General features: G+C 45.0%; 1 protein-coding gene across 6 annotated transcripts in view; it reads right to left on the bottom strand.

Annotated features, from left to right (window-relative positions):
- Positions 1–9,124: 9,124 nt before the first annotated feature.
- Positions 9,125–14,084, bottom strand: part of Mical2 (microtubule associated monooxygenase, calponin and LIM domain containing 2) — a 199,742-nt gene continuing 194,782 nt past the window's right edge. For all 6 annotated transcript variants that reach the window (XM_031387896.1, XM_031387900.1, XM_031387897.1 and 3 more), the window contains 2 exons: positions 10,863–10,936; positions 9,125–9,415 (listed from right to left, as the gene is read on the bottom strand). In XM_031387896.1, coding sequence (XP_031243756.1) covers positions 9,231–9,415; positions 10,863–10,936 — 259 coding nt within the window. In that variant the 3' untranslated portion in view covers positions 9,125–9,230. The remainder of the gene's footprint in view (positions 9,416–10,862; positions 10,937–14,084) is intronic.

The following is a 14,084-nucleotide window of genomic DNA, read 5'->3' as shown; positions in this document are numbered from 1 at the left end:
CTTCATATTCATCAAAGGTATGAGCTACCAAGATGAACTCTCAATTCTGAACCTCTATGCTCCAAATGTAAGGGCACCTACATTCATAAAGAAACTTTACTAAAGCTCAAAGCACACATTACATAGCACACAATAGTAGTGGGAGATTTCAATACCTCACTCTCTGCAATGGACAGATCATGGAAACAGAAACTAAACAAGGACACAGTGAGACTAACGGAAGTTATGAAACAGATGGATTTAACAGATATCTATAGGACATTTTACCATAAAAGATCCTTTCCTTGTTACATCAAAAAAAAAAATCAGTTAACTGTGTTCCTGGATCTCCTTGTGCATAGCTCCTCCTTTGTATATCCTGATGACGGCCCCACTTGTTGATTGTTACACCTGTATGGCAAACTTTGAAAGCAGGCAATCCAAGTATCCCACTTTCTCACAATTGTTTTCTCCTATGACCTTTGAGTGTTCTGTCATCTTATAAGCTGCTGATTTTCACAAAGAAAAGTCAGCTAGGATTCTGACTGATTTTGTGTAGCATCCCTATAAATTTGTGGGGAATTATCTTAGTAATAGTGCCTCTTCTGAAATGGTATAAACTTGGTATATTTGCCAAATATACCAAGAAAATATCATTCATTTTCTACTATAATTTTAATTATATTTATTTTTGCATCCCTGGTGGGTTTTGAAGCAGTCACAACTATTTAATTTTTTTTTGTTGTTGTTTTTTTTTTCTGCTAGTATATAGAAACACATTGAACATCTTATACATAATCATGTGCATATATGAACAAAATTACTTTGGTTTTCTTCCTTTTGAAAAACAAATAAATAAATAAATAAATAAATAAATATTTATTAAAAAAAAAAGCACCATACCCTGCCATAGGTAGGACTTCTTTGAGGGTTACGCAGATGAGCTTTGGAGAGACAACCTCCAGTTTCTTGAAACAGACAGTACACTTAGCTATCCTTCAGGAGTCTTACAAAACAATGAACTGCAGGCAGACAGAGGGAATTTTCCCCCTGAGTCCAATAGCTCACTTTCAGCTACAGAAGCAAATTTCTAAAATCAGTAGCTAAGACAAAAGTCATCCAGTAGACGACCAGAGAACAGCCTAAGAACAGCAGCAGCAGCTACACGGGTGTGTCTATCTCAGTGTGTGTATGCATGTGTGTGTGTGTACATGCGTGTATGTGTGTGTGCATGTGTATGTGTGTGTGCATGTGTGTGAGTATGTGTGTGTGCATGCGTGTGTGTGCATGTGTGTGTGCATGTGTGTGTGCGTGCATGCATGCATGTGTGTGTGTGCGTGCATGCATGTGTGTGTGTGTGTGTGCATGCATGTGTGTGTGTGCATTCATGTATACTTGTTTATGCATGTGTAATTGCAAAAGTGTATGTGTTGTAGAACATGGTCTTCCAAGTAAAACAGTTGGCATCTTCAGATCAGGTCCTTCCAAGAACCCATCATGACTGTGCCTGTAGACTGTTGACTTTCCCTCCTAGGCGGGGTCGGGGCTGTCATGGGACTCTCACCTAATAGCCCAGCCACTCTTCTCAGCCATTTGTTTCCAGTTTTGCCTAGTGGCTCACAGCCTCTGGGTCTGGGGAAGTGCTACAGTGTATAGGCTAGGAAAGGGTAATGGGAAGGGGCTTCTCTATGTAGCTATGGGAAGCCATCGTCCATCCTGGCACAGACTTTACAGTGTAGCTGCTTTGAATCTCCTCTATGCCTGCTCTCTAAAGAAGCCCAATGAACTCAGTAGTTTCCCAGGTGAACTTTGGTGGAATTATACTTTGGTCTATCCTTGAGTGGGTAGATGTTTACGTCTCCCCTGGAAGAAAAATCTTACCACAGTTCACATGCACGTGTGCATTGGAGTGTGGAAGCCAGAGGACAATGCCAGAGGACAAATCTCATTTTATTTTTGAGAGTGGCTCTCATCGGTCTGGAGTTGTCAATTTGGCTAGGCTGACTGGCCAGAGAATCCCAGGAACTTACCTGTCTCTACCTTCCTAGTGCTGGGATTCAAGCACAGGCACCAAGCTTTTAAGGACAAGAAACAAACAGGTATGGGTCACTGTCAGGCCAGTGAGGTAAGCACGGAGCCTGGGGGATATTGTGATATTGGTGGCATGTGGTCTGTCACAGGCCATGGAATCTGTCTTTTTTGTTCTCACACTGTGGCCTATCTTCTACCCTTCCCCTCTGCCCCTTCTCAGGTCAGTGTGACTTGGAACCAGGATTTCTCTGCTATGATAGTAACTGGTTCCTTCCAAACTTGTATGGCCAGCGGGGGGGTGGGAGCAGGCGGGGGGGGGGGGAGAAGAGTGCCTGCACTAGGGTTTGCTGGAGAGATACTAAAGCCACTGAGGGCAGGGACATTTCCTCTCATGAAAGAATGCTGGGAGAGTGTGAGGTGGAACTAAATGTGCAGGTGGCTTTTGGCGAAAACCCTGATGGGTGGGCTCAAAGCACTGCTGGCTGTCAGGCAAGGAAGGGGCTGGATAGGTGATCCTCAGAGACCAGGCCAGAGAGACGACCCCAGAGCAGTTCATACACAAACCATTATTCAGGGGACAGTTCTAGAAGGAGTGTACCACCCGACCTGGCATTTGCCTATATCTCACCTACAGAAAACTGTCCCTTTTGACCCGAGACTCTCTGGGCCCATTCCTGGCTCTGCTGTTGGGACTGAGACTCTGAATCCAATTACGAAGTTAAATGCTTGTCATTCTCATTTTTTAAACTGTTTTTTTTTTATTCGAGATTTCTTTATATTTTATGTATTTGAGTGTTTTTGTTCATATATGTCTGTATACCACGTTTATACCAGGTACCTATGGAGGCCAGAAGAGGCCATTAGATTCCCTAGAACAGGAGTTACATATGGTTGTGAGCCACCATAGGGGAGCTGAGAATCAAACCCAGACCCTCTCTGCAGAAGTAGCAAGTATCTTTAACCTCTGAACTCTCTCTCTGGCTCTGCCGTTCCCTTTTAAAAACTGATGACTATATACTTCAGGAACCCTTGAGGGAGGCAGGTGGGGGGACCAGCCCTGTGTCACAGATGGAGATAGGAAGGACGATTCTGGAGCATGCAGTATCACTGAGCTGGAATTCAAAGTCCTAACTTAGTGGTCTCTCCCTTGGGAGCTGTGCTTAGAATGGATATACTTTTTGAGTATATAAAGTTGCATTGTTTCAAAATTATTTTACTAAGTTCTTGTTTATACTCACATAAGTGCCAGAGCTACACATATATATCTGTGCATACATCAAATTACTGTGGACATACTGTCTATTCTTCTGTGATGGAGAAGGAACTGAAGTCATGTGTCACCACTGCTCAGCATTAGGTTGTTGGCTCCTGTGTCACACAGGACCACGAGGCCTTCTCCAATGCCTACTATCCTCCCTTCCTCCTAGAATGTCTTGGCCCCCTACATAGTTCCTTAAAAGCCTGCAAGAGCCACCTCTCCTCATCCCCCAAACCCCAAACCCCCTCTCAGTTCCTCTGCTTTCCCATCCCTCAGTACTCCTTAGCTCCAGGATATGATCCTTTCTTTAGAATGTATGTAAATATCATTGTATTGCTTGCAGGGTGGGGGAAGGGCGTGCAGCTATGCATTCACTCAGGGATGCCACTGTGTCTTCCTCTAACACTGTCAGTCTCATTTCCTTGAGACAGGATTTGTCACTGAATGTGAAATTTGCCCTTTTGACTAGGCCAGCTCTCTGTCCCACAAGTGTAGCCATGCATGGCTTCTACATGGGTGCTGGGAATATGAATCCAGGTCTTCATGCTTGCACTACAAGCACTCTTGCCCACTGAGCCATGCATTCAGCACCCCTCTTGTTCCACACAGATGTTTTAGAGACAAAGTCTTATGTATCCAAGCTGGCTTGCAATTCATCTTATGGCCGAGACTTACGCTGAGCTCCTGATCCTCTTGTTTCCACTTCCCAGGTATTGGGACCATAGGTATGGGCTACCATGCCAGGTTAGGGCTAGGGTATGCGTCCAGGACACCTGCATCCTAACCTGGGTTCATAGCTCTATCAGCATGAGAGATAAACAAGTCATATCCCTAGCCTAAGGGAGGGACATAGTGACTTGACATTGTCCTCTACCAAGGTCACTCTAGAGAGCTGCACAGTTTAGTTACAAACAAACAAAACAACAATAAATATGGCATCATATTTTAAGTGAGTTCCTGATTTATGTAGTATCCTAAGGAGCGAGCACGCTGGGCTGATGGAAGCACAAAATACTGGGTTCCATCCAGTGGCAGCTCGCTGTGTTCCCAGATTTACCTTGACAGAATGTGTGCTAGTGTGTTGTTTGTGAGGGCTGATGATGGATTCCCACCCAAACCAAGGAAAACGCAGGTAACAAGAGGTGGGAGGCAGGATGGGGTGCACAGTAGGGTTGTGCAGCCTGGAGGTCTAGGCCCCAGACTCCTGAGGCCACAGCTGTTTAGACCTGAACAATGACAGATGAACTCCTGAGCCTCTTTGTGTCTCAGGCTCTTCCTCTGAAAATTCAGTCAATGTTTACCTTAAGCACTGCATTTTCCAGGAGTGGACAGGATAAAACATAGGTAGAGCTTATAGCACCCAACAGGTGGGCAATCTCTCTCTCTCTCTCTCTCTTTCTCTCTCTCTCTCTCTCTCTCTCTCTTTCTCTCTCTCTTATTCCTCCTCTTTCTCCTCCTTCTCTTCCTCCTCCCTCTTATGCAAAAATGAGCTGGGAGAGGGAGTGAGGCCAACTACCTAGCCTACCCCTGAAGACTCAGGATGCTGGTTCACGATTTGTAACTAACAAATATAGAAAGGCACGATCTGTCTGTGAGTCAGGACCATTGAGAAGGCAGCTGAGTCCCGGAAGAATCCCAAACAACGCCAGCTAAGCTCCTCCAAGGTGACTGTCTGCCTCCTCACCTTACAGGTCAGTGCGCTGATGACTGTGTGCATTTGCCATTGACAGCCAAGGAGAAAGACAGATTCTTTCAAACGGTGGATCTGACAAAGCTTTCCCACGATGCAGGGGGTTGAGTGGAAACGGTCAGTTTGAAAAGTCAGCTTCCTGCTGTGGCCTTTCAGGTGCAGTATAACTGATATTCTATACATTTACAAGTGCTGAGGTGAAGAATCCGAGGCAAAACAAACTAGATCCTCAAAGACTGAGTGGAAGGAAGCAGCCAGCTCTGGTGCAGAAGGGTGTGTCCCTGGTGAATAAGGGAAATTCAAAACCAGCCTTCCCTGGGCAAGAAGATGAGAGGACCAGGCAGGCTAGGTAAGGATGGCCTCACCCTTCCCCTACAATAGCATTAAAAATAGCTTTCTTTGTTGTGAGAACACACCTGAGCTGAGCTCCCCCCACTTCTCCCACTGGAATCCGACCAGGGGCCCAGCAGGTAAATCCCTCCAGGTGCCTAGTGTAATGAGAAGTCCCATGCTAATTCCCAGACTCCCAAATGAAATCAGGGCTTTGTCCAGGCTCTTTCACCGAGAAGAAAGAGATGAAATGAACGCTGCCCTCAGAGGGGCCTGGCAAGCCCACTTGAATATGTTTTGATTCCTGAGACACAAAACCATTTATCTGAGGGTTCATTTCAGTATTTAGAGCCAAGCACATATAACACATTTCCATCAACCAATTGTCGCATCAGATTAATCCTTTACAAGCGTGTCAGCATTGAGGTGAGACGATCAAGAGCAGGTGAAACAGGAGACTCTGCCCCACGTGAAACTTCTGAGAACAATCAGTCCCCACATGCATCTGCCCCTCACTCAACCACCCGACAATCTCTCCATCTGAGCGGTGGAGCGATGGGGTAGAGCCAGCTGGCCCCTGCCACCTCTGCCCTGCTGAAGTGGTTTCTCTGATCAGCCGTCTGGGTGGGGCATGCTGCCATTTTCAGTTTGTAAGGAGAAGTCTATCAGTTTGATGCTTGGGAAGAGAGACATTACCAAATTGTAATTTGCCCCCCACCCCCAAATGTGGAAAATATCAACTGCATCGCAGCTCATCAGGGCTGGCACCCCCTGCCACTTCCTTTCTCAGTGGTAATTAACATGCTGCAGCTCAGCATCGATTGATTCCAAGCAGCCCTATGCTGCCAACAAGGAAGTCTAAAGAAAACGCCACAACCTGACAGAATTTTTCACAGCTTTAGTAACACGAATTTATTTCTATTTCCAGACTACAGTAGTTGGGAAGAGAAGTCCTTATACTGAGGAGAGTAGATGAGATATTTTAAAACAAACAAACATTTATTTCTTTATGCTTTTCCATGGGGATGGCAGTGGTTTCCTGACTCGTGTCTCTTTGGAGATGGAGAAGGCAGCAAGCCTCTTTTCTGCACTCAGCACCCCACCGGCACTCAGAGAATGGTGAATAAGTAGATCAATAGGTGGACAGTTGGGGAGACACACTTAAGAACAAGACTTGATGCAGCTTGGGTAAAATTCTGAGCTTGTGACTATCAAAAAACAGCAACAACAGCAACAACAACAACCACCCATGTGGCTTCACTTTGAGGCTATGGGAGTCTGTGAAATAATGACCCAAGGCTGGAGCATGATGTCAGTTCTTCTTGACTCTCTACCCTAGAACTCTTCTGTACCACAGAATTCTTTCACAATCCTGCTTTGCTGCACATGAGTATGCTCACACACACGTACACACACACACACACGCACACACACACACACACCACAACACAACAAACAAAAAAATAAAAACAAATGTCTTCAAGATGTGCCCTGTACCTTTTGAGGGCCTAGAACATTCTCTATTGTAGAGAGGCAAGTCCTTTTAAGTAGCTCAGCAGCCACAGTGTAATAACCCAACAACAGGACCAAAACTCACCCTCTTCTGGCCACCTTGACATCCTCCGTTAAATACACATAGCTATCAGGCAGCACACTTTCATCTAACTGGGAGAGTGGAAACTGTGTACATCTTTTTACAATGATTCATCCCTGTGCATCCAGTATTCTTCTCATGACTAGGGGCTGGAAAAAAAAAGTTTTTGAGACAAGGTCTGTCTATGTAACTCTGGCTGACACGGAACTCATTATGTAAATTAGGCTGTCCTTAAGACTCAAAGAGATCCACCTGCCTCTGCCTCCACAGTGCTGGGATCGAAGGTATGTGCCACCAGCCAAAAAATATTATTTTAATGATCTCTATATATGTTTATTACTTTGCAAATCATTGCCTCAAGTATTGAGGCATAATGTTGCTTCCATGGTCATATCTTTGTTTTGAAAGGTCCTCTTCCAATGATAACTTAGGAGACTCAGAATGACGGGAAATCACATGACCCATGGCCACTAAACACAAACATAAAAATAACTTGCCAGAAGTGCCAGGTTTTGTAGGTAAGTAGATAGATAAGAAAAAGCCACCACTGTCCTCAAAGTAGAATCGAAGGCACTAGAAGACTCATTCTAGAAAATAAAAATAAAAAGGGAAAAAAGAAAGAATAAAGGCAGCCATGGGCCTTATTGTCCCATAGATGGTTGTACCTAACTCCTCCTCAAAACACTGGGTAACTGGCATCAGACAAGATCTATATGCCTCTAGATCTGGCTTATCCCCAGCTAGGTTGACCATACAGACAGCATTTCAGATGAAGGTGGTTAATAGGTCAAACTAGCTTGAGAAAAAAAAATCCAGTCACCATTTACAGCCAACAGCTACAAAGCACCTTTGGCTGATGAAATATTTAAACAGTCATGGAAACGAGTGGCCAGATACACATTTAAGAATCCTCTAGTCTCATCACTAGTGGCTTAACTCTTCTAAGGATTCCATAAAAGGAGAACAGTCAAATAGTTTACAACAACATATATCATCACTCTAAATCTTGCTGTCTTTCATCCCTGTGTGCACTGTCCAAATACTCAAGGAAGCCCAACATGTGCATGCTCAAGCCGTCCACAACTGTGTTCTGCACATTTTAAATTTCCATCTCTGTCTCTGTCTGTCTGTCTGTCTGTCCGTGTGTCCGTCTGTCTGTCTGTCTGTCTGTCTGTCTGTCTCTCTCTCTCTCTCTCTCTCTCACACACACACACACACACATACATACACGATTTAATCTGGAGTTAGATAAATTATAAATGGGGCTACCACTGCCTACACTGGAAATAAGAAGTAGCTTTTCCTTGTCTCCCTGGGATTGTGCACACTTAAGATGAGCACAGGTGAGCATGGCTCACCCTTCCCCTGGTGCCATGCTTGCTTTGTTTCTAGTAGATGTTTTATCAGCAAGTGAAAGCTTCCCTTCTGCCACCATCTCCTCACTCAGAAAGCACTTCAAGGCCATTCATTCCCTAAAGGTATTTATGGTGGGCCAGGGTTGGAAACAGAGCACTGTGGGAACAACAGGCTTCTCCGAGGCAGCGGATTTGGTGAAAACCAAGAATGAATCCTGCTGGCATGAATTTTAAGTTTTATTTCCTTTTTTTTCTTTTTCAAAAAAAAATAAATTAAATTAAGGCTCAAATGTTTTGTTCAACCTTCATTGCTTATGTATATTATATTAAGGCTTATAAATATACCTGGTAAATTAAATTCACCCTGGATTGAATTAACACCTGCTATATGAGTTATTGGCTTTATTTAATCAGTAATCTCAGGGTTTCTCTGCTTTCTCTAGAAACACAATTTAAATATTAAGCTAATCTTTAAACTGCTGCTGCTGCGCCCTGACATTTGGAAACTGGTCAGCCATGCAAAAAAGACAAATACGGTCGTATTAATGAAAAGGCATTTCTTAGAAGTCTTAAAACATGTAACTCAATGAACAAAGAAAACGACTTTCCGGAAGAAGACAACGCTGGTCGCCTGCCTAGTACACCTCCGCTCTCAGGACTGGCTCTCAGCACCGACAAGCTCAAGGGCCTTTCTCACGCTTCCATTACAGTCTTTGGAAAAAAATCTTGGGAATCTACAGCAGATATAAGGCCTAAAGGGGATGTTTGTTTGTTTTTTGAGATAGGGTCTCTTTATATAACTCAGGTGATCCTGGAATTCATAGCACTCCTCCTGCCTCAGCTTTTCTCAGCAGAGATTACAGATGTGAACTACCCTATGCAGCTCATATGAGAGACATTATTATTTTTTATTATTTTTTAAGCTCTAAATTCAGTGCCTGGGTGGGAGAGTGTGGTGTTCTTGGCTCTCTGGCTTCAGTGGGGCGAGGCACCTCAAGCCCTGCTGAGCTGACAGCCTCTGGAGAGAACAAAGTTTTCAAAGTGTTGGTCTTGGGTTCTTTCTTTGAGCCGCTGTTCCTCTAGGGAATCCACGAGCTTGTTTCTTTGCTCAATCACCTGCATCATCTCCTCAAATATTTCTTGCTCCTCCTTTAGATCATCCTCATCTTTCTGGTTCTCTAAAGAAAAGAAGAATAAGGAAAAAAAATCAATGCTCGGGAAAGATTGGGGTCAAGGGAGCTCTCAGCATAGGAGCTCACAATGGTTCTGGGCTTGTGTCCTACAGTTACAAGGAAGTGAATTCAACCCCAAGGAGCTATCTTCAAAGCCACAGAGAAAAGTGGGTGCTTTGTGCAGGAGTCGGCTCAGATGTCACCTTGAGAATTTGTGTGGACACGCTTGCACGTGTGTAGGGAGCAGGCGCTTGAGAGAAAGAGAACTTAATGTAGCCATACCCTGTCAAGCCCCAACCTCCCTCCCTTCCAAGGAAGAAACTGAACTGTTTTCCTAAGCACATCAGAGCCACAGCAAAGCAAGCTGCCATCAGGGGCTCCTATGCCAATGAGAGCAACACTTCTGTCATTTGTATTCGATGATGAATTGTACCTTTTGTTTTGTTTTAAACATTCTGTGTATGTGTGTATGTGTGCATGTGCATGTGTGTGCACAATCTCCTGTATCCCGAGCTGGCCTCAAACTATCTGCCAGTCTTAGCTGGCAGATAGCTAAGACTGGTCGTGAACTCTTCATTCTCCTGCCTCTCCCTTCAATGAACTGGGATTATAAGCATGTACCACTATGACATGCATGTGGAGGTCTAAGGACAACTTGCAGGAGTTGGCTCTCACCTTCCATCATGTTCTAGGCAAGGTCTCTCTTGTTCTTTGCTGTTGGGATTACAGTCATGCACCACCATGGCTGGCTTGTATACCTTCCTTAATATATATATATATATATATATTATGTATATATGGTATGGCCTTTTAGGGTTTCTTAGAAATGGCTGGGCAAAGCCAGGCAGTGGTGGTGCATGCCTTTAATCCCAGCACTTGGGAGGCAGAGGCAGGAGGATTTCTGAGTTTGAGGCCAGCCTGGTCTACAGAGTAAGTTCCAGGATAGCCAGGGCTATACAGAGAAACCTTGTCTTGAAAAAATAAAATAAAATAAAATAAAAATAAAAGAAAGAAATGGCTGGGCAGATAAAGGTTCTTGCTATTAACCCTAATGGCTTGGATTCAATTCCTAGGACCCACATAGTGGAGGGAGAGAAATGACTCCCACAAACTATCTCTAAATTCCACATACGTGCTATAGCATGCATGTTCCCTACCCCCATGAATAAATAAGCAAAAATGTAATTTTTTTAAAAAAAGAAAGAGTCTGAGCTGGGTATGGTGTTGCACAGTTGTAACCTCAGTACCTGGGAGGATGAGGAGGGCTGCAGTTTAGGGACAGCCTTAGCTACAGAGAGACTTTGAACTTGAGAGGGGAGGTGTCCACCTCTGGGTCTCAGGCTGAGGGCTGTTTAAGGTGGGATGAGTTCTTCACTCCTATCTGTAGCATGACTTGCTCAATTGTGAGGTATGTGTGTCTTCAGCAGGGGCCCCAAATGTACTGCATACTCACCATCCTTGAGCATTTTCTGTCGAAGTTTCTGCTCCAGTCTGCTCTGATGATCTTCTAGCTCTAATTCTTGGGCCCTGAGTATAAGAAAATGTTCCAGCCATTAACAGAGGACTGTGTGGAAACACGAATGGAGGTACCCACAGACAGTGGCCAGCACAGGCTTTTTTCCCCATTAAAATTGGCATCTTTTAATATGTCTAGATAGAAGGTATTGCCATTGTTGGGACCACCAAAGGTGCCCAAAATGTGCTGGATTTGAGAGAAGATGAGACAAATGGAGAGAGGTCGAAGGCCACCAAACTGCTCTTTAGGGTTTGCCTCTGTGGGGAACAACAGAGCGCGGAATGGAGCTGAGTCCTCTTGGAAAGTCAGCTGGGGACTTGGCTTCTGAGCCTGAGGATGCTCTAGCCATTTCCTACTATGTCGATCATCAGATGCTGGCCCATGCATTGTTGGGGGGAGCTCAGAAAGATGAGGACCTAGACAGATGTGGTGATGTCATGAGGTGATAGTTTGGGTCACGTGATCCTCAAGACTAGAGAAAGTAAAGCGTTGAGAGGGGAAGCACTGAGTGTCCCCCAAGGGCTCAGCGAGTACAGCAGCACATGTGCCCTCACAGATACTAAAGGGTGAGAGAGAAGAGGGGCTAGGGCCACTGCTCCTGGGCCATAATGAGGCCAAGGCTCAGGAATGGGCCCCTCCATTCCTCCTGTTGGGACTTTCTCTTCCAGATCCAACCTGTGTCTCCATGTGTCCCTGTAACAGTGTTGTGGCCAATCTACCCTGTTGTTGCCATTTGTTTTCTTATTTTACTTGTTTTTGAGATGGGGCTTCATGTAGCACAGGCTAGCCTCAGACTTGCTGTGTCACCAAGAATGACCTTGAACTTTTGCTCTTCCTGATAACCCCCTGCCCCATACACTCATCTTTACCCCTACATACAATGCTGGTACTACAGATGTGCGCCACTACACCTACGGTGTTGGGACTGGAACCCAGGGCTTTGTGCATGCTAGGCAAGCACTCTACCAGCTAAGCTATGTCCCCAGCCCTGATACTACTTTTACTTCTGTTTGGGCTAAAGTTCTTATTACTGCCTTATTATTGACATTGACCATCTCTGAGCCCTCTGGAAGAGCTCAGAGGTGGTAGCAGCTCAGATGGCAGGGAGGATTCTCTAGGAGAAGCTTAGTGACATAGAAGCCACTATAGAATCAGCTTCAGTGTCATGTTGAAGCCCTGTTGTTCCGGGGTGGCTCACAGCCAGTGGGCATCATAGAGATGTAAGAGCTGACATGACTGCCAGCACTCTGATCGGTTGTCTCCAGTCTGATGTTCCCGTGCCTTGCCTGAGACCCAGAGCTACAGTACATTTGGAACTCCTCCTGTCCAAGTCTCCTTCCTTCCTCCTCTGTTTTTTTATAAAGAATCAGAACTGGGATTGGGGCCCAAGACTCTACCTCTACCCATCTCCTGCTCTTTACCCTTCACAGGTATCATCTTCAAGGAATCCCGAGTACCACTCATTCTGTCTTAACTTCACATCCCAAAGAGTCTGACTGGATACATCAATCTAAGACATCTCTCCTTGTTCATGCAGGTCTTTCTCCAACTAAAACCTATCCTCCAATATGCCTCTGTCCAGTACATACACCCTGGTTGTTCTATTTGACTTCTTATGGAGGAGAAGTACTCTCCTTGGCTGGTGTACACTCTAGGGAAGCTGCAGGCTCTGCTTGCAGCCATAGCTAGCCCCTCTCCTCCCCAAGACAGACTCTTGTCTCTATCATGGAACCCGTGATGGGCTTTCTGATTGCCACCACACCTTGTGTTCACTTCTCAGCATCTCCCCCAACCTCCAAAGTGCTTGGATTCTAGGCTTGCATCTCCATGATTGACTATGGCCTACTTTTATAGAAACCAGATGAGTTCCTGGTATAAAGATGTTCTTGATAATCTGTTGGAAAGACTTTATAATTCAGACCTAGCCCCAGTGCAGACTCTATGGCTGCATATAAGGACATGGCAGTTAGGCAGATATGGACACACTACTTAATTCCTCTGAGGCTTATTATATTCATCAGCTAAACAATAGTCTAGAGGCAAATGGTTGCTAGAGAGGATCCCCTTTCCCCATGCCTGGCATTCCCTTCCATGTGGACAGAGAAGAGTGAGTGCAACTCTGGCCTCCTCCTCCAACCCTCCCATCCCCACTCTCAGGATGAGGCAAGTTCACCTCAATTTTCCCTTCTCTCTCAGGCTTAGCTTATCTTCAGCAAGCACTGGGCTTTGCCTTGGATTTGGGTAAGATTTCATAGTGCTGACACCATTAATCCTTTAGGCTGTTGGTTCCTTGTTTGGTGGGAGGAGGGGCTGCCCTGTATATTACAGGGAGAAAGCTTCACATCCTTGGCTAGTTTTCAATCACAGTCCCACGTGTGACAACCAAACACATCTTCCTGGTCATTGCTAAATAGCCTCTGGGGATATCACTTCCTCACCCCCACCCTTGAGACCCAATATCTAGGAAAAAGCCTTTCCCCTAAGGATCAAGTAGGTCCACTTCCTTTTTTCATTAAGGACATATCCAGTTCTGAGATTTGGCTACTGTAATGGGTTGAATAGGAAAAGCATGTCCACTTCCTGAGCCCTGGTAATAGTGAATGTGATGTTATTTAAAAGGGGGGTTTTGCCAACACTGTTAGGGAGCTTGAGATGTCACATTTGGATTATATTATTGAGCTGATAGCCCAGTGAGAAAAGACATTCTAAGAACAGATATGGAAAAGACATAGACACACAGAGAAGGCTGGGTGGAGACATAAGATACTGTAGTGACAGAGCCATTCCCAAGGAATGGCTGGAGCTACAAGAAGTGGAAGAGGCAAGGAAGGAGTCCCCGTGAGAGCATCCGGGAGAATGAGGCTCCCTCAGCGCCTGCATGTGGATTTCTGTCTTCTAGACAAAGGGAAGACATTCCTATTACTGAGAGTCATGTACTTGATAGTAACTAAGAAACTAGTTAGTCAGCCTGCTGGGGTCTTATCCTCAGCCATTAGTCATGCATTAATAATGAATATAATATTTGGACAGCTTGCCTACTTCTCACCTGGTTCAGAACCCTGGCAGGGAAGAGTGAACCACCTGTAAAGTCCCCAGATAACCTCTCAGGGGTGGAGTGAAAATGAAAATGCCCAGCATAATTCTGGAGCTTAGTAGTTT

This window comes from Mastomys coucha, unplaced genomic scaffold, assembly GCF_008632895.1.
Source record: "Mastomys coucha isolate ucsf_1 unplaced genomic scaffold, UCSF_Mcou_1 pScaffold21, whole genome shotgun sequence".
NCBI classification, from domain to species: Eukaryota; Metazoa; Chordata; class Mammalia; order Rodentia; family Muridae; genus Mastomys; species Mastomys coucha.
The sequence above is the reverse complement of the archived record's forward strand: the minus strand, read 5'-3'. Positions and strand labels throughout refer to the sequence as shown.